The sequence below is a fragment of the Heterodontus francisci genome, chromosome 13, assembly GCF_036365525.1.
Source record: "Heterodontus francisci isolate sHetFra1 chromosome 13, sHetFra1.hap1, whole genome shotgun sequence".
Taxonomy (NCBI): domain Eukaryota; kingdom Metazoa; phylum Chordata; class Chondrichthyes; order Heterodontiformes; family Heterodontidae; genus Heterodontus; species Heterodontus francisci.
The window spans coordinates 57,942,372-57,962,026 of NC_090383.1; the positions used below are offsets into that span (position 1 = coordinate 57,942,372).

Sequence of the window (19,655 nt, forward strand, 5' to 3'; positions counted from 1 at the left end):
AGATGTAGAGAAGTTTCCACTTGTGGAGGAATCCAAAACTAGGGGTCACTTGTACAAGATAGTCACTAATAAGTCCAATTGGCAATTCAGGAGAAACTTCTTTACCCAGAGAGCGATGAGAATTTGAAACTTGCTACCAAAGGGAGTGGTTGAGGCGAACAGCGTAGATGCATTTAAGGGGAAGCTAGCTAAGTATATGAGAGAGAAAGCAATAGAAAGATCCGCTGGTAGGATGAGATGCAGTAGAATGGGAGGAATCTCATATGAGCATTAACACTGGCATTGACCAGTTGGGCCAAACGGCCTGTTTCTGTGCTGTAAATTCTATGTAATAAACTTTCCTATGTAACAAATGTGGTCTTACAGGGCCAAATAATTGTGAAATCCCTCTGGATTTACATGTTATACCACTTGCTATTCATGCCAACATTCTGTACATTTTTAGTAGCATGAGAGCATAGTGCTGATGGATTTAGTGACCTGTTCACTAAATGCCCCAAGATTTCTCTTCTACTTCAATACCCCTAGTACTTCCCATTTAGCATAAACTCCATATGGATCTTCCCTCTGCCAAATCTCATAACCTTACATTTCCCTGCATTAAATTGCTTACACCATTTCTCCACTCACTGAGCTTAAGATTCTTTTGAATTTGTGCGCAGATACTCATCAATGAAACTGCTTCCAATTTGGTATCACCTGCAAATTTAGACACATTGTATACAATTGCTTTCTCTAAATCATTTGTAAAAATTATAAACAGCAGCAGCCCCAATACTGAACCTTTGTGACACTGCACTGGTAACTGGTTGCCAACCAGATATTTATCCATGCACTACTACTTATTCTCGTCTACCAATCAACCATTTGCCAATCCATTTTAATACATTCCCATCTATCCAGTGGACTTGGATGATATCTAGTAGCCTATTATGCAGAAGAATGTCAAATGCCTTCCTGTAATCCAGGTAGATAACGTCCAGTGTTCTCCACTGTTTAGTAGGTTTCATCTCAAAGAAATCCAATAAATTAGTCAAGCATGACCTCCCACTCTTAAAACCATGTTGACAGTCTCATGCCCCTCAAGATGCTCCCTTATAATATCCCTAATACTTTCACTTTCGCAACAGTTGAAGTCAGGCTTACATCTCTATAATTTCATGGTATATTCCTCAAACCTGTTTTGAAAATGGGAGTTACATTTGCTATTTTCCAATTATAGAATCATGGAACCATACAGCACAGAAGGAGGACATTTAGTCCAGCATGCCCCTACCGGCTTTTTGAAAAAAACTATCAAATTCTGCTACCCCATCCTCATAGACTTGCAAATTTTTCCCCTTCAAGTATTAATCCAGTTCCCTTTTGAAACTTATTATTGAATCTATTTACAACACGCTTTCAGGCAGTGCATTCCAGATCACAACATCTCATTATGTAAAAAATAATTTTCATCTCACCTCTTGCCAATTACCGTAAATCTGTGTCCTCTAGTTAATGACCCTTCTGCCACTGAAAAGGTTTCTCCTTATTTACTCTCCCTTCTGCCACTGAAAAAGTTTCTCCTTATTTACTCTATCAAAACCCTTCCTGATTTTAAACACCACAATTAAATCTCCCTTTAACCTTTTCTGCTCTAAGGAGAACAACCCCAGCCTCTCTAGTCTCTCCATCTAAGTCCTACATCCCTGGTACCATTCTAGTAAACTTCTGTGCACCCTTTCCAAAGCCTTGACATTCTTCTTAAAAGTTTGGTGCCGAGAATTGGACCAATAATCCAGCTGGGGCCTAACCAGTGATTTATAAAATGTTAAGCATAACTTCCTTTTGTACTCTATGTTGTATTGTTGCTTTCTAGATTAATACAAATGAAGCTGAAGGGCAGGCATAGAAGTTGAACACAGATCTTTAATAGAGACTTCTTGTTGCTTCAGCTTACATGTGTTAACTGACTATGTAAGTGAACTGAATCACATGACATTACATCACTTCCTGTGATGACATACATAATAGCTTAAACATAAGTTTAAATTATATTTAACATACTAACAAATACACAATCACAATATCCCCTTCCCTTAAATGACAATTCCATATAGCATAATATTAATATGTATATGAATAAGCAACCCTTATGAGATATAAGAAATTTGACAACTATAAACTATTTAAATAAAACATTCACCTGTAACAAGAACATTTGGAATACTCCTCTTCAAGGTGTTGTCTACGTTTGGAACCATACAGGATGTTGTCTGACTTGACCAGACCTTGTGACATCAACATGTTGGTGTGTTCTCGTACTGTCAGTCTTTCCCTCCTGATGATTGTGTTTGGGAGGACTGTCCTTAGTTGTCAGTTCATCAGCAAAATGTACGAGGGTAAGCGTAGGCGATGCTGGTTGGTCACCTTGTGCATGGCCAGCAGAGAGTCCCCGAGGCGAGATCGATTCCTTAGCAGTACTGCACCATTTGGTATTGTCACCTCATTCAAACGTGGTTCTTTCCACACCTTGGACACCTCTGCTGGGATCCATGTTTGTTCTTGTGGGTGTAGGACCCTCACCTTCTGGCCAATGTATAGTGGTGGTAATTCTATACCTGCATGCATGTCCTGTACATCTTTCATTTTATCTTGTTTCTGATGTAACTGGTCTGTGATCAAGGACGACATGGTGAGATGATAGCTTAGTAGTCTGGTTCTCACTAGTCGACCAAACAGAATCTCAGCAGATGATGGCAATTGCGCAAAGGTGCAATAACACAAGTTGGATATTTTGGCCAGTTTCCAAACACTTTTTGATCAATGATTTGACTGTCCTGGCCATCCCATTTGAACGAGGATATCGGGGTGAGGATGTGACGTGGTTGATGGAGCATCATTCGCACATATCTTGGAATGGTTTTGCTATGCATTGTGGACCGTTGTTGGATACCACTTCTACTGGGGCACCATAAAGACTAAAGATGGCACTCACAGTGTTGGCCATTGCTGTACTCAACGCGTTTCAAAGCTTCTGCACAATAGGAAATTTGGAACGATAGTCACTAGCAGATAGTCTTCTCTGCCCACAGAGCACAAATCTGTTGCTATCTTGGTCCATGGTGATGACGATATGTCATGCGGTTAGAGAGAATCTTTCTGTTGACTGGCTTGGTGTTCCTGATCACAAGATCACACCATTTGATCAATGTCCTTGCCGATGCTGGGCCAGAACACTGACTCTAGAGCTAACATCACAGTTGTACCCTGAATCTTGATGAGTAACCTCTGGAGTTGAGGCAGTGCTCTCATGAGCAATTTTCTCCAGATCATCTCCAGCTGCTTATGATCTGTCTCGACTGTGAACTCTTTTCCAAATAAGTATGTGTGAAATAAAAACAAGAAATTCTGGAAAAACTCAGCAGGTCTGGCAGCATCTGTGGAGAGAGGAGAGTTAATGAACAGAGTTCATCAGAACGGCATGGAACCTGGTGATCCCGAAGACAAGAGCGAGAGTTTCTCGTTCGATGTTGGAGTTATTTGCTTGTGCTGGCGACAGACCTTTTGAACCAAATGCGACAGGCTTGCCAGCTTGAAGAAGGCATGCACCAAGATCTTTCTGCGATGCATCCACTACTAATGTTGTTGCCTTCCGAGGGTTATACTATTTAAGACATGACTCAGCTGACACTGCTCGTTTCAATACGTTGAATGCATGTTGGTGATCGACCTGCCATAGGTATGGCGTGTCTTGCTTCAGCAATTCTCTTGGTGGCGATGCCTTCTCCGAGAAGCTCGGTATGTATGCAGCAAGGAAGTTGAATAGACCTGGACACCTTTGGAAGTCGTCCTTGTCCTGTGGTGTCGGCATTGACTGGATGTCCTCGATCTTCCCAAGACCCGGGCAGATAACCAATCTTGAGTAAATGGCACTGAAAAAATTTGTGTGATCTGCCTTAATGGCTGCAATCCTTTCCCCCTACCTCCTGGCCTGACCCTTACATCCACTTTCTCTCTGAGCCATACATTTTGTCATGTCATTTAAGACAGATGAGGAGAAATTTTTTCTCTTGGAGGATCGTGAGTCTTTGGAATTTTCTTCCTCAAAAGGAAGTAGAAGTCTTTGGATATTTTTAAGGCAGAGGTAGATAGATTCTTGATAAGCTAGGGGGTGGAAGATTATCGGGGTGTTATGACCAGGTGAGCAATGTCTAGGGGTCTTTGGCTGTCTTTACCTGGTCTTATTGTAACAGGGTTTAATTTTTTCTTTACTTTTTGTGAATCCTTGTTCACAGTTTCCAATTATAAGGCAAAGAACTGAGCACACACAGGCTTTCTTTGGTTTAAAGCAGAAAGAGGGAGTTTATTAAAACCTTAAACTTAAACTATAATACGGTTCATGCCTACGGATATACGACACGCTGATGCTAGCATGCACACACAATATAAACATGCAGATAGGACTAGAAAAGAGCAGAAGAAAAGATAAGTAGAACAGTTTGAGGCAATATCTTAATTCTGTTTCTCGAGCTTGCTTGATTGAAGATATGGTCTTGCGATTCGTTGGGGCCCAGTAATCTTCTTAAAACTTTGTTCACGTGGTAAACCCTTTTCTCTTTGAGTTTCACGTGTTTTCACAAGATTCAGTTCCGTGGGAAGAGATGAAGGCAGACAGGAGAGGCTGTAATTCTTGCTTCAGTTCCAGGAGAGGTGTTTATTCCATGAGCGCATAGCTTTGTCTCCCTGGCAATTCCTTTGTTGGGAGTTCCAAAAACTCTGCAACAGTCAGTCATGCGACCAAAACTGGTCTGACCACTTCTGTGTATTGGAAAAACAGAGACTGGCTCCCTTTGTTTCCACCTTGGTACTATGCAAATATCCTTCCAGTCAGAGATTGCAATTTTTTTTAAAGTTTTAATGTTCATATGGCGAAATAATGTGTGCCTCAGTCTTGGCAGGTGGGGTTTGCCTGACAGAGGGTAGGTAGAAATGTGGAGTAATCAGTTCAGCCATGAACTTATTGAATGGCGGAGCAGGCTCGATGGGCCAAGTGGCCTACTCCTGCTCATAATTCATATGTACGTTTGTATGTTCATGTTCTACCTCTCAGTGAACCCTAGGTCTCAATAAAGCCATGAGATCCATAGATTATACCAGTGAAGGAATGCACTAGAGTCACACACAGATATTGAAGATAAAAAAAAGATATGAGACAAAGGGGGTGGAGAAAAGTACAGAATGGGATAGAAACAAATGAATGAAGTCAGACAGAATTATAGTGATAGCACAATGAGAAAAATGTTCACAGCTGTCACTATCCTGTTACTGACCTCAGGAAAATGTATATGTTGGGCAAGAACAGAAAAAGGATCAGCTGTGATGTCCCATGAGAAGAACATGCTACCAGAAGTTACTTTTCAGGTTTGCATATGAAAAATGGCCAGAAGGGGACTGGCGCTTTAACAGTACCCTTCCAAAACAGGAGGAGGATAGAAAATTGTCAAGCTTGTGATCTATATACTTTGAATACTGGTGAAAAAGATTTTGGAGGACATACAGTTGCTACTGCATTAAATTGCAAGTAATTTTTCAAATTTCTGTTTTTTTCTAGGAATGTAAAAGCTGTAAATTCCTGACATTGAAAAGAAGACCCTATAAGTAAGGCTTATATATAAAACAATTGATGAACTACAGAATATCCTCCATTGATTTGAACAACAGATTTTTCAGCAAGTATAAGGAACACAGCAAGTAAATTGTCTTTCACATTTTCTGCATTTTCAAATCTTTCTAAGTGGAACATCTGTAACATTTTAACATATATCGCATTTGATTTGCTTCAACAGGAACGAACTTTGTCCCATTTATCAAAAATCATTCACAGTATCAATAGTGACTGGCTGTAGACTATCATTCCATCAGAAGGTAGTTCAACCTTCATTTTAACACTTCAAGACTGCAGTTTCTACAGCAAAGAACTGAACAAAAAATTACTATGTATTTTAATTGTAAATAAAAAAATACAATCATCTGCAGCACACACTTCTGGGGCACACACTTCTCTGCCACAATGGTTTAGTGATGACTTGGGGCTTTTACTTTTGCAATTATTAATAATTATTTTCATCAATAGCACAGTATATGTATGATGCTGTGGGAAGAATAATGAATTTGTAAACTATTACCAGTATGTGTACCAATTTTTCAGAACATGATACTGGTGGTAAATATACCACTACTATTAAGGGGCCTCTTTCTTTTGACTGACAGGTTTATTCAAGTTACTTCTACCTCAGCTGAGGCTGCAAAAAAGGCTAAAAAATATTGACGCTTTCCTGTAATACTCAACTAAACTAGTTAAAATAAAAGCATATTTACCAATGTTATGGAATGGAAAATGTGTCATTTTAAAAGCACAACTAAACTCCCCACTCCACACTTTCATAGACTTTGTTTGTCAAGGTTAAACCCTAATTTATACAATATAACCTACTCTTGGTAAATGCCATTATTGCACAAAAAATTAATTATCCAGTAATTTCAATTAAGCGACAAAATTAAGATAGCATTTACCTCCCCTCCCCTAAAAGATTTGGATTACATGACTTCAAATCAAAACTATACATTATAAACTTTTAGAAGTACTATATGAAACGCTTTGTAACTCAAAACTCATATTTGTGACAAAACTAATTTTATTACAAAAATAATTGCATAGAAGTTTATTAAGTTCTCTGTAATGGTTTCTAGATAATCTACATAAATCACATCCATGCAGTAATGAATATACAACTGTTCAAAACATAGTTACAATGTCAGTACATGTAACTGCTGATGATTACCATTAAAGTATTTAAGTGGCATCAGATGATGTCAAATGCAGCTTGTGGACAATACAATATATTCTCAAGTTATAATGTGGCTAATATGTCTCATTTTTAAAAAAGGCTGGAAATACTTTACTCTTCTAACATTGCTTTGTAAATAGCTGCAATTTCACGCATCACCAAAACTGTTTAATGAAGAAATTTAGAATATTCCTTCAAATTAGCAGTTAAAGATGTCTCAACATTGTTTTAGTATGTGAGTGCACAAATGATAGAAAAATATTCTTTGAAAAATGTTTTTTCACATACCTATGGATGTTATTTTCTAAATATGCTTAGATGTTACTTCCTGAATTGGCAGAAGTAAACATATATTCACACCAATGTTCCTGTTTACCTGTTATACAATGTAAAAAAACCCATAACAGTTGAAAACTGCACTTGTAAATGCTGAGGCAGGGCAGGGCTAGGAATAGATTATGCAAGGAACATGGATTACACACTCACAATCATTTCACAGCTACAACTAAAAATTCTCAAAAAGTTCTCGAAAGTTAATAAAACGATTCACATGAATTTAATCAGTTTTCAGATACCTTAATATTCTTATGATGGATCCAACTGCACTATATTTAACTCCCTAATTACACTTCTTCAGTGACAAGGTAGTCAATTCTTGAGTAAAATTTTCAGTTTTTTGTACTAGTCCCATGCAATTTTCAAACCCAATTTGTTCACTGTACCAGACATTCAGGGCTGGATTTTCATTTCAGGGTTGGGACCCCGACCACTCCACCCCTACCAACTGCCCCAGCCTCCATGTTGGCCACCTGATGTCGAATACCATTTTTGAGCAGACAGCCAATTAGTGGCCTGATGGTGCATTGGCTGCCCAATTAGCAGTGGTGGATGTGATGAGGAGGCGGGAGTTAGATGTGACAGGTTTGATTTAAAAGGCACCTGGAGTCATTAATATGTATGCTGGATTCTTTGGAATGGCAGAGAGCAGAAGCAGCGGAATGTAGACACCCATGGAAGGGATGCCGCACAATTTACTGATACCTCCCCGGAGGTGCTTTTAGCGGTGTTGGCAGCCCGGCAGAGCATCCTGCTTCCGGCGAGTGGCAGGATAAGGCCAGTCAGTCAGACAAAGCAGGCATGGCCGGAGGTTGCTCAGGAGGTGAGCAGCTGCAGTGTTCTCAGCCGGACGTGGGTGCAGTGCAGGAAGCACTTCAATAACCTTCTGAAGGTGAGTGTAATGTGACACCCAGATGACAACCCTCCACTTCTGTAGTCATCACAAGCTGAACAGCCTGAGGGTATTGCTTAGGAACAGTGACCATATTTGTGCCCAGGTGCACTCCTGACTTGGGGGCAAAGCTCAACACCACAACCACTTGTGGAGAAGGCTACACTGGAGACAGTCACATTACATGTCAGTGAATTGCAGGATGCAGTGAAGGAGGGCATGAAAGAGCTGGGGCCTGAAGGAGGGCACATTATCTCACTCTTGACCTTGCGGGAAAAAACAGCACCAAACTGGCAAGAAAGGGGTTGGTCAGGTGGTGGAGTAGCACCTTGCTATTCCAACATCCATGGAGGAGGAGGCCCTTGATATTGCCAGGATGGAGGCTCATCAGGAAGTCGACGATGGTGAGATGGGAGTCTGTCCAAGACAGGGTGAAAGCATCTTAGCATTTCCAAGTGACGGGATGGAGCTCCCTCCTCCTCTGTTAACTCCATGCCAGTACATAAGCTTCAACAGCCTGCTGCAACTTTGCAGAAGCAGCTGCCGAGAGGAAAGCTTTCCTAATCAAATTTTTTGTCTCCTGTAGGGACAGTTGTGGAGGGGGAGTCTCAGTATGCACGTCAATATCTACTTTGGACGAGGAAGATGCATCCGAGGTAGCACCGTCACAGACAAATGCACCGTCCATTAGTGCAGATACATGAGTCTCCACCGAGGTGAGTGTGAGTTTAGGACAGGTGGCACAGGGTGACCAACACTTCACGTGTGAGCAGGAGGTGAGGGAGGCAGAGGCAGCTGTGGCCAGTCCCTCTCGGACAATGGAGGAGAGACACAGTCATGTTCAGCTGGGCCGAGATGCACAGCCTCCAGAGTCTCTCACAAGGCAGGTCAGAGGGGCAAGGGACAGATGATGACGGTGCCCTGTGAGGGTGGCCCGCTCAACACCAATGCTGATTGCCCCAACCTTTTCATGGCACACATGCACGTCAGAGAGAACCACTAACTGGGGTGTAATTGGCAGCCCCTCCATGCATCTTTGCACCATCTGTGCCACTGACCAGTCAATACTACAGAATGAGACATACATTCTGTGCATGTCTGCGCTGTTACTGCATCCATTCAGCAGGTTCTCACAAGTTTAGTGCTCTTTTTTCCTGAAAAGTCAAGAGCAAGAGAGTTAAGACCATGGTGCTCGTTTTCACCACATCCAGCGGGTTCACTCATGTACAATGTCACTGTCTCCATTGTAGACCTCTCCGCAGGTGCTTGTGGTAAGCTTTATCCGTGGCTCAGGAGTGCACCTGGGCATACGTATGGTCACTGTTCCTAAGCACTATACGCCCTCAGCTGCTCAGATCACGGGTCTACTGGTGACTACAGAAGTCAAGGCCTGTCATTTGTGTGTCGCATTGCAGTTACCTTGAGGAGCTGCGGAGGGAGATGTGTGCCCAGATGTCGGTGTTCCCTGAGGCAGTGTGGAGTCATGGACAGAGAATAGGGGAGTCCATTCATGAGATGTACTCCACTGTGTCTCAAGCATATGAGTGCATGAGCTTATCCATTGAAAGAGTGGCCTGTCTCATGGAGAGCCATATGCGGCATCACACTGAGTGGATGCAGGAACTGTGCACTGACATGCACAGATTGTTTACCACATTCTTACTGTTCAGTGGCACTGATGGTGCAAAGATACAATGGAAGGGCTGCCAGTTGCGGCCCAGCTGGGGCTTCCCTCTGACATGCATGTCCGCCCTGAAAGGGCTGGGGCAGTTGAGGGGGCCACCTCTCTTGGGGCATTGTCATCATCAGCTGTCTCCTTGAGCCCTCTGGTTGAGACACCACCTATACAACAAGGCCCTTTGACCGAGTCTTCCCCTGCCTCGATGCATGTGGGGCAGCCTGAAATGGTGCCCCACTAGTGCTGTGATGCCAGATACAGCCACCACGGACATCTTTGCCACATACACACAAGCGAGCAGCCTGCCTCCACTTCAGCCTCAGCCACAGCGGTAGCACCCTGCAGGAGTGGCCATGAGCGGAAGGTGCCGCGCTGATAGTTTCACTTTGTGGTGCACTTGGGTGATTTATGTTATGGTTCTGTTCGGTGATAATGACTCAATATATTGAAATGGTTGATAGTTGTTTATGTTTAGTTTAGAGATACAGCACTGAAACAGGCCCTTCGGCCCACCGAGTCTGTGCCGACCATCAACCACCCATTTATACTAATCCCACACTAATTCCATATTCCTACCACATCCCCACCTGTCCCTATATTGCCCTACCACTTACCTATACTAGGGGCAATTTATAATGGCCAATTAACCTATCACCCTGCAAGTCTTTTGGCATGTGGGAGGAAACCAGAGCACCCGGACGAAACCCACGCAGACACAGGGAGAACTTGCAAACTCCACACAGGCAGTACCCAGAATCGAACCCGGGTCACTGGAGCTGTGAGGCTGCGGTGCTAACCACTGCGCCACTGTGCCGCCCTAACAGACTTCTGTGATTCCAATGTTTTGATTGCATAAAAGCACCAGAATGAAGAACTGGGTGTGCGACGCAAAGGTGGGTGGTCGGGGACATTGTGTGGCCAGTGGCAACTTATCTCCCAGATATTGTGGGGAAAAAGGGCACGACTCTGCATTATAGGCATCTTGAATGTGCTCTCTCCTTGTGAGAAATGTGAGTTTCTAAGCCAAATGCGCCCTCAGGAGAAATGTGCCTATATTAGTGTGACCCGAGCTTCCCTGCCATCCTGGTCAATGGTTTAAAGCCTCAGCTGAATCTGTGGAAGGCCTTTCAATGCAGGATCACTGTGCTCAGCCACTTCTTCCCTCTCCTCCGAAGAGGTGTACTGATCCTCTGCATCTCCCTCTTCAAGGTTCACACCTCTCTGGAGGACCATGTTATTAACAACGCAGCATACCACCACAAAGCGAGAAGCTTTTGAGGGAGCCTACTGGAGTGCGGCCCCCAGCCAGCCAAGGCACTGGAACTGCATCTACACTTTCTGATGTCCTGTCCAATGGTAGCCTGTGTGCTGAGATGGCAGTGGGTTGTAGTGTCTCTGTGCCTCCATAGTAGGTTTGCACATTGGTGTCAGCCGCCATTTCAACGGATAGCCCTTGTCCCCTAGCAGCCACCCATGTAGTCTCTGGTAGCATGAGCAGCTGTAGCACCTGTCATTGGCTCAGTATGAAGGCGTTATGGCAGCTGCCAGAACCCCATACACACACCTACAGTTTGGTGTTTGCAGATCAGCTGGACGTTGAGGGAGTGGAATCCCTTCCTATTTATGAATGCCCTTGGCTGCTCAACTGGGGTCCTGATGGCGACAAGGGTGCAGTCGATAACCCCATGCACCTGAGGGAATCCAGTGATGGAGGCAAATCCCACAGCTCTCTGTGCCCCCATCTGTCTGGAACTCAATGTACTCTGATACAGGGCGTCTATCACCTGCCTGATGCTATGATGGGTGGCCTTTTGCGATATGCCATTCGGGTCCACTGCTGCCCCTTGAAACAACCCAGAAGCAAAGAAGTTCAGCACCACTGTCAATTTCACGACAACTGCCAAGGCATGCCCACGCAACTGGCGAGGCCTAAGGTGATCCTCTACGAGGGCACACAAGTCAGCAACTAATTGCCTTTATAGGTTCAGCCTCCGGTGGCACTGATGCTCTAACATGTCCGGGAAGCTAATTCTTTGGCAGTCGACCCTATGGTAAGCATATTGCCATTGTGCCCTCCCTGCCCCTCATGCATCATCTCTCTGTCCCTCAGGACCAAGGGGCTGCAATTAATATTGGAGCAACTGCTTCTCATTGCTGAGTCTCATGTCCAGGGATGGTCGTACTTGCCACCAGCTGCACTGTAACAGCTGCCTGAACCCCTCTGCTAGTCCCACGAACCCCTGGAGGTGCACTCCTTCCCAATTGCCCCAGCAGCTACACATTAAACTCTCTGTGAGCTCTGCTCATGCAATGGCCACTGTGTGCCAATGCACAAAGTGCTCTCTGCTCCTTTCCCCTTTTAATCGTCATTAAGAATTACCCGCGCCTCTATGGCTAGCTCCTTGCTGCACTGCCGCGTGTTTCCCGTGCGTCCCCTCCAAAATTTCATTCCATCCTTCAACAAGTTCTCAATTGGCTCGTTTGCATCCTCAATTGATGACCCATGCCTTTCAGGCAGGTTTCCGCTACCCATTATACAACGCCTCCACATAAATCGCCGGGAGGCAGGACAGGAGGCAGGCATGCTGGCAAATTCACATCACTGAACAGCATGCCAGCTTCCCGACGTGGTCTGCCTCTACTGCACTATGAAAATTCAGCCCTTAATATGGAAAATTGTAAAATGATCCAGAATCATAAGTCATTTTTATGAAAACACCTAGAACAATTGATTTCTAGAGGTGAGTGTTGTGGTACTGAATAAGAAGTCCAACACAATTTTAGTCTGAAAGATCTAAGATCTCAAAAATTTATAAAAGTCCCAAAAGATGTTCAAAGCACCCATAACTTTCACCTCTTGTTCACCATCTCAAAATCATAATGGACAACTGATAAACTAATCATCGTATCTACGGGTAAATTGAGGGTTCAACCCTGCTAAAATGATTCCTGCTGCTATGAAAATGACATCTATAAACTAATGGCTTCTATACAGGAACAATTTTGGTGCTTATGATGACTCAAGTTTATCTAGGCTGAGCCAGGAAGGTCCAGGTTGTATCCTTGGTCTGTGCTGGGTTCATTGATCTAGTACTGGTCTCAACACCAGGTTTTCTCACCTACCAGCTGCAAAGTTATTCCTGCTTTAAGTGCCTATGTGTGGAAGAAGGGTGAAGGCAGGACTGAAGTGGTTTGAAATTGAATTGCCCACTGACACTCAGACCAGATTCACACATAAATAATGGTTATTGGTGTTTATAGATCTGTATTCCAAGCAAGGAATCAATGCCTTAGGACAAAATTGGGGAGAAAAACAGGACCACACTTTTTTTCTTTCATAAACAAAGTCCTACACGTTCCCTGCTAGAAGTTGGGGATCAGATCACTTTTAATGCACCTTTCTATTCTATGTTTACCCATTGTCTCTCGAGATAAGGAGGCCAAAGAAGATGGAAAATGATCTATTCTATGTCATAGCTACAAATTAAAGGATTGCAAAATGTTATAAATAGGCCATTTGTTGAAAAACGTCACTCCTGTCACTAGCTCACCCCATTCTTCACCAGCTGCAGTATGTACAACCTACAGGATCCGCGACAGTAATTCTCTCCCCTCCTCTACCACCAAGAAGGAGAAAAGAAGTAACATCTTCGAAGTACCAGCAGATTCAAGTTCCCCTCCAAGTCACATACCACTGTGACATAGATATATATATATATATATGATTATATAATAGATATAAAATGGCCATTTCTTCATTGTGTTGGGTCAACATTCCTTTACTAACCCGATTAGGGGAACACCATTACCCAAGGACTGTAGCAGTTCAAGAACAACGTCAATCAACACTTTCTCAGAGCAACTAGAGATGGACAATAAATATGCCGGAGTTGTCCACATTCCAAGAACAATTTTTTTTTGGCAGATCTGAACCTTATCTTTTTGTCATATCCTTCGATTTCATCTTTCTTCAGAAAGACATCTGGTCACCTCTTGATCTCATTATTTGCTTCGATCACCTTTCCTGGAAATTTAATTCCATATAACTGAACGCTGTTGGTAAGCTACCTGGTCCAACATTTTATAGCTACAACAAATTGAGGTGTATTTTTATTTTACTTTAAGCAATAGCAATTTTGACTTGATTATATGGTGGTTAGATCAAGAATTCATATCATATTCTCATGACTAGCTTTCAGGGATCTGATATTAAGTTCAGAGAATCAAAATGGTTTTTTGTTATTTGCTTGTGGGATGTGGGTGTCACTGGCTAGGCCAGCATTTATTGTCCATCCCTAATTGCCCTTGAGCTGCCTTCTTGAACTGCTGCAGTTCTTGGGGTGTAGATAAACCAACAGTGTTGTTAAGAACGGAGTTCCAGGACTTTGACCCAGCGACAGTGAAGGAACGGCGATATAGTTCCAAGTCAGGATGGTGTGAGACTTGGAGGGGAACATGCAGGTGGTGGTGTTCCCATGCATCTGCTGCCCTTGTCCTTCTAGGTGGTAGAGATCGCAGGTTTGGAAGGTGATGTCGAAGGAGCCTTGGTGAGTTGCTGCAATCCATCTTGTAGATGGTACACACTGCTAGCACTATGCGTCAGTGGTGAAGGGAGTGAATGTTGAAGGTGGCAGATGGGGTGCCAACTAAGCGAGCTGCTTTATCCTGGTTGGTGTCGAGCTTCTTGAGTGTTGTTGGAGCTGCACCCTTCCAGGCAAGTGGAGAGTATTCCATCACACTCCTGACTTGTGCCTTGTAGATAGCGGACAGGCATTGGGGAGACAGGAGGTGAGTTACGCGCCGCAGAATTCCCAGCCTCTGACCTGCTCATGTAGCCATAGCATTTATGTGGCTGGTCCAGTTCAGTTTCTAGTCAACGGTAATGCCCAGGATGTTGATAGTGGGGGATTCAGCGATGGTAATGCCATTGAACATGAAGGGGAGATGGTTAGATTCTCTCTTGTTTGAGATGGTCATTGCCTGGCACTTGTGTGGTGCAGATATAACTTGCTTATCAGCCCAAGCCTGGATGTTATCCAGGTCTTGCTGCATCTGGACATGGGTTGCTTCAGTATCTGAGAAGTCATGAATGGTGCTGAACATTGTGCAATCATCAGCGAACATCCCCACTTCTGACCTTATGATAGAGGGAGGGTCATTGATGGAGCATCTAAAAATGGTTGGGCCTAGGACACTACCCTGAGGAACTCCTGCAGTGATGTCCCAGGACCGAGATGATTGACCTCCACCAATCACAACCATCTTCTTTTGTGCTAGGTATGACTCCAACCAGCAGACAGCTTTTCCCCGTTTCCCATTGACTCCAGTTTTGCTAGGGCTCCTTGATGCCATACTTAGTCAAATGCTGCCTTAACGTCAAGGTTACTCTCACCTCACCTCTGGAGTTCAGCTTTTATGTCCGTGTTTGGACCAAGGCTGTAATGAAGTCAGGAGCTGAGTGGCCCTCACAGAACCCAAACTGGGCGTCAGTGAGCAGGTAATTACTGCCACTTGATAGCACTGTCGACAACACCTTCCATCACTTTGCTGATGATCGAGAATAGACTGCTTCCGCTGTTTGACATGGAAGTAGTCCTGTGTTGTAGCTTCACCAGGCGGACACCTTATTTTTAGGTATGCCTAGTGCTGCTCCTGGCATGCCCTCCTGCACTCTTCATTAAACCAGGGTTGGTCCCCTAGCTTGATGGTCCTGGTAGAGTGGGGGATATGCCGAGCCATGAGATTACAGATTGTGGTTGAACACAATTCTGCTGCTGCTGATGGCCACAGCGCCTCATGGATGTCCAGTTTTGAGTTGCTATATGTGTTCAAAATCTATCCCATTTAGCACAGTGGTTGTGCCACACAACATGTTAGAGGGTATCCTCAACGTGAAGATGGGACCTGGTCTCCACAAGGACTGTGCGGTCGTCACTCCTAACAATACTGTCATGGACAGATGCATCTGCGACAAGTAGATTGCTAAGGACGAGGTCAAGTAGGCTTTTCCCTCTTGTTGATTCCCTCACCACCTGCCGCAGACCCAGTCTAGCAGCTATGTCCTTTAGGACTCAGCCAGCTCAGTCAGTAGTGGTGCTCTTGGTGATGGACATTGAAGTCACCCACCCAGTGTAGCACTGATTCATCAGCGGAGGGGGGCGGTAGGTGGTAATCAGCAGGAAGTTTCCTTGCCCATGTCTAACGTAATGCCATGAGACTTCATGAGGTCTAGATTCAATGTTGAGGACTCCCAGGACAACTCCCTCCCTACTGTATACCATTGTGCCACTACATCTGGTGGCTCTGTCCTGCTGGTGGGACAGGATATACCCAGGGATGGTGATGGTGGTGTCTGGGACGTTGTCTGTAAGGAATGATTCCTTAAGTACGACTATGTCAGGCTTGACTAGTCTGTGCGACAAGCCCCCAGATGTTAGTAAGGAAGACTTTGCAGAGTTGATGAGGCTGGGTTTGCCTTTGTCGTTTCCAGTGCCGGGCGGTGCGTCCAGTTTAATTCCTTTTCTTAGGTTTTGTAGCAATTTGATACAACTGAATGCTTGCTAGGCCATTTCAGAGGGCAGTTTAGAGTCAACCACATTGCTGTGGGTCTGGAGTCACATGTAGGCCAGGCCAGACCAGGTAAGGATGGCAGATTTCCTTCCCTCAAGGACATTAGTGAACCAGATGGGTTTTTACAACAATCGACAATGGTTTCATGGTCACCATTAGACTAGCTTTTTGTAGTACTATGAAATGCTGCCCTAAAATATCTTTAGAATTAGTAGCTATAATAGGATATATGTCCCAAAGGGGCTAATTGAAGACGTTAACATTGAAGATTTTAATAGCCTGGATCCTCTTTGTGGTAACTAAAGTCAACCTTTGGAGATTATGGGCACACATCCACCAGTTGGATCATTTGTTATTTGTGGTTTGAAACTTCTGCTAAAACTAAACTCCATATAATTAAATAAATATATCACATGGAATATTTCTTAAAATGTTGAACTGTATAAGATGATAATTCAACAGGCAATTGTATTCATTACAAGATAATCACTTGATCTTGTTTGCTTGTAATGGTCTCCAAAGTTCAAACTTTCTGGAACCAATATACAAACAGCAATGGGCAATAATTCTGAAGCCTTCTTTTCATCCAGCCATCAGACCTACCAACTCTTGGAATTCCTCCTCGCACCCTGACGAGGTGTTTATAACCTAACCTCACAGACTCCCAGCAAAAAAAGTCCAAACTGCCTTTCTTCTCAGTTAATTGCAAATATGTGGAAATTTGAGGGCAAATTTCCTTTTTTGAATGTGTGCCCATAACCCTTGAGGAGTGACATTAGGTACTACAGAAAGGATCCAGGCTATTAATATAATAAATTTTAACATCTTCAATTATACTGTTATGTTCACTGGAAATAGACTTAAATAGCTTCAAACTCATTTCACTTACAATCCCTTTACAGCCATTAGAATTAATTCTAGACTCAAATTCCAATCTCAAAACCTTGGCTGATCATTCATTACATCTCTAGCCTCAAAACGGCTTGGGGGTCAATTCCACCACACTGATTACCATCCCAGCTAGATACAGTCAACTCAGCACAGACCAACGATTGAGCCTCAGACCCTCCTGATCTACAGGCTCAATACCAGTGTCAGTGCAGGTGTATTTATTCAGATTCACATGGATCATAAAGTGTATGAAATTTTAAATCCATGAAAGCAATTTATACAACTGCAGTTATTTACAAAGAATATTATAAATTATTTAAATACAGGCCTAATTTAAGAGACATAGCTACCTTGGTTGTACATCTCAAGGGCAATGTTCCATTTACTCACCCCCTTGAAAATGCATGGAGCACAGAAGCATGGAACAGAATAAGAGGAGGAAGCCTTATATTAAAACAATAAAAATTTTCACAATGCAAAGAGCACTCTGTAAGGAAACTTCCCAATCTCTATATTTTATTGACTGATATTATGGCAATAATGTTTGAAAAGAATTGGTTGAAATTTACGTATCCAAATGAAAGGATCAGTTTATATTAATTTATACAAATAATTATTGAGCGGACTTCCTACATTCTTACTTTACGATTATGTTTCACCATTTATTATTTCCATCAGGTAACATCCATATTATCACGCTGAGTTGGACACTACATTCATCCTTTATCACAGGTCTTTAAACTAAGTTTTTACAGATTTACTCAGCTGCCGTTGATACAGTTTGACTATTTCTCCTTGTTGGGATTAAGATACAAATTATAACATTCCAATAAACCAACAGCAAACTAGTACCAGTTATGTCATGACAGACATATATTAATTTTACGCATGAAATTATTATTGATTGATAATGTGAACAGTTTAAAAATAATCACAAGTTTGCTTCAAATGTTTGCTATAACCGATATATTTTTGAATTTTGAACATGTTGTAGTATAATGATCTAGTTAATTTCATCAAGCAGCAGAGTATCACGAGCTACAGGTTTATTACCAAACTTACCAGAATGCCACCAACTGCACAAATACAAAAAAACCTGAGTGAACAAATTTTAGGCATGGATACAGCTTTCCAACATGCTTTGAATTACATCAATATGACCAGCTGTAGCCCGGTTTTGCTGAACAAAATCCAAGTCTCTCAAGAAGAACAACTTATTCACAGACAGACCAACACACAGACTAAGTTTTCTGGCTTATAAGTCAATCATCAAAAGTTGCTGAAATCTTAGGACTTCTGAGAAAAGATCCAGAGATTTTAATAACTGATCTGTTCTATATTGGCCAATGATATGAAATACCTGGTCTACGTAGGCCAAGGATATGGATACTTACTAGCAGGTGGCAAATAAATTAAACATCTTATTACCTGATTCATTTTTCAAAGAATATGTTGCTGGGTTGAGGATGAAAAAATCATAATTCGGTACAACAGAAGCTTAAAAGCTATGAATATAATTTAATACACCAGAATTACAGAAGGGAAAGATTTCTTCCTGTCACTAATATTAATGTCGTCAGACATTCACTCCATCTTTCCCAGTATTTGTGGATTCTACAGTGATAGAATCCTTTTTGTATTCTGGTGTTTCAGTAAAAACAGATTCAAAGGCTGCCTCTTGTTCCTCTAGTGACTCTATGACATTAGCTCCATTTGCCGTTGCTGAACCTCCATGTATCTGCGGCTGTTTCTCTGCAATGCGTTCCAGCTCCGCTTGCCTTCTGCCCCGTCTTTTACCTAAAATTCTGACATAATTAGCTGGCACTAATCCTGTTGTTTGACCATCCAAACTGGCCAGCAACCACCCACGTACTTTAGGTTGTTGTTCTGAAAAGAGAAGGAAAACAATTAATCATATTTTACATCAGTACCAAATTCATCTCAAATGCAGCATTTGGAACTGGGTCATACAATAACCAAGTGCATGATGAATTCACTCTTAAAAGTGTAGAAATGCCTTATTCAAACTTCAATTAATGTGAAATGTTTTCAGTGCTTTCTGCATTTTGTCATTAGGGACAAATGTGATAGAATTCAGATTCAACTGCAGATTAGGTTTTAACAATTTAAATAGAAACTCATTTAAGATTTCTCTACAGCATGTTTAAACCTTCCAATATCACTAGAGGGGTAGGTGGAGGAATGGCACGGGAGGGGAAGTGGTGGGGGGCACGGGGGGAGAGATAGAAATTGGAGAGGGGAGACAGCATGGGGGGGTTGGGGAACGGCACGGGGGGGGGTGGTTGGGGAACGGCACCGGGGGGGGGTTGGGGAACGGCACGGGAGGCGGTGGGGGAACAGCATGGGGGGGCGGTGGGGGAACGGCATGATGGGTGGGGGGGAACGGCACGATGGGTGGGGAAGAAACGGAAACAGCACTGGAGGGGGGAAGCGGACG

At 43.0% G+C, this 19,655-nt stretch overlaps 1 protein-coding gene across 1 annotated transcript in view; it reads right to left on the minus strand.

The window, feature by feature from the left end:
• Nucleotides 1-6,701: 6,701 nt before the first annotated feature.
• The window catches only part of pex13 (peroxisomal biogenesis factor 13), a 55,336-nt gene continuing 42,382 nt past the window's right edge, over nucleotides 6,702-19,655 (minus strand). Inside the window, exon 4 of the mRNA XM_068044871.1 lies at nucleotides 6,702-19,084. Within this exon, the coding sequence (XP_067900972.1) occupies nucleotides 18,774-19,084 (311 nt within the window). The 3' untranslated portion in view covers nucleotides 6,702-18,773. The remainder of the gene's footprint in view (nucleotides 19,085-19,655) is intronic.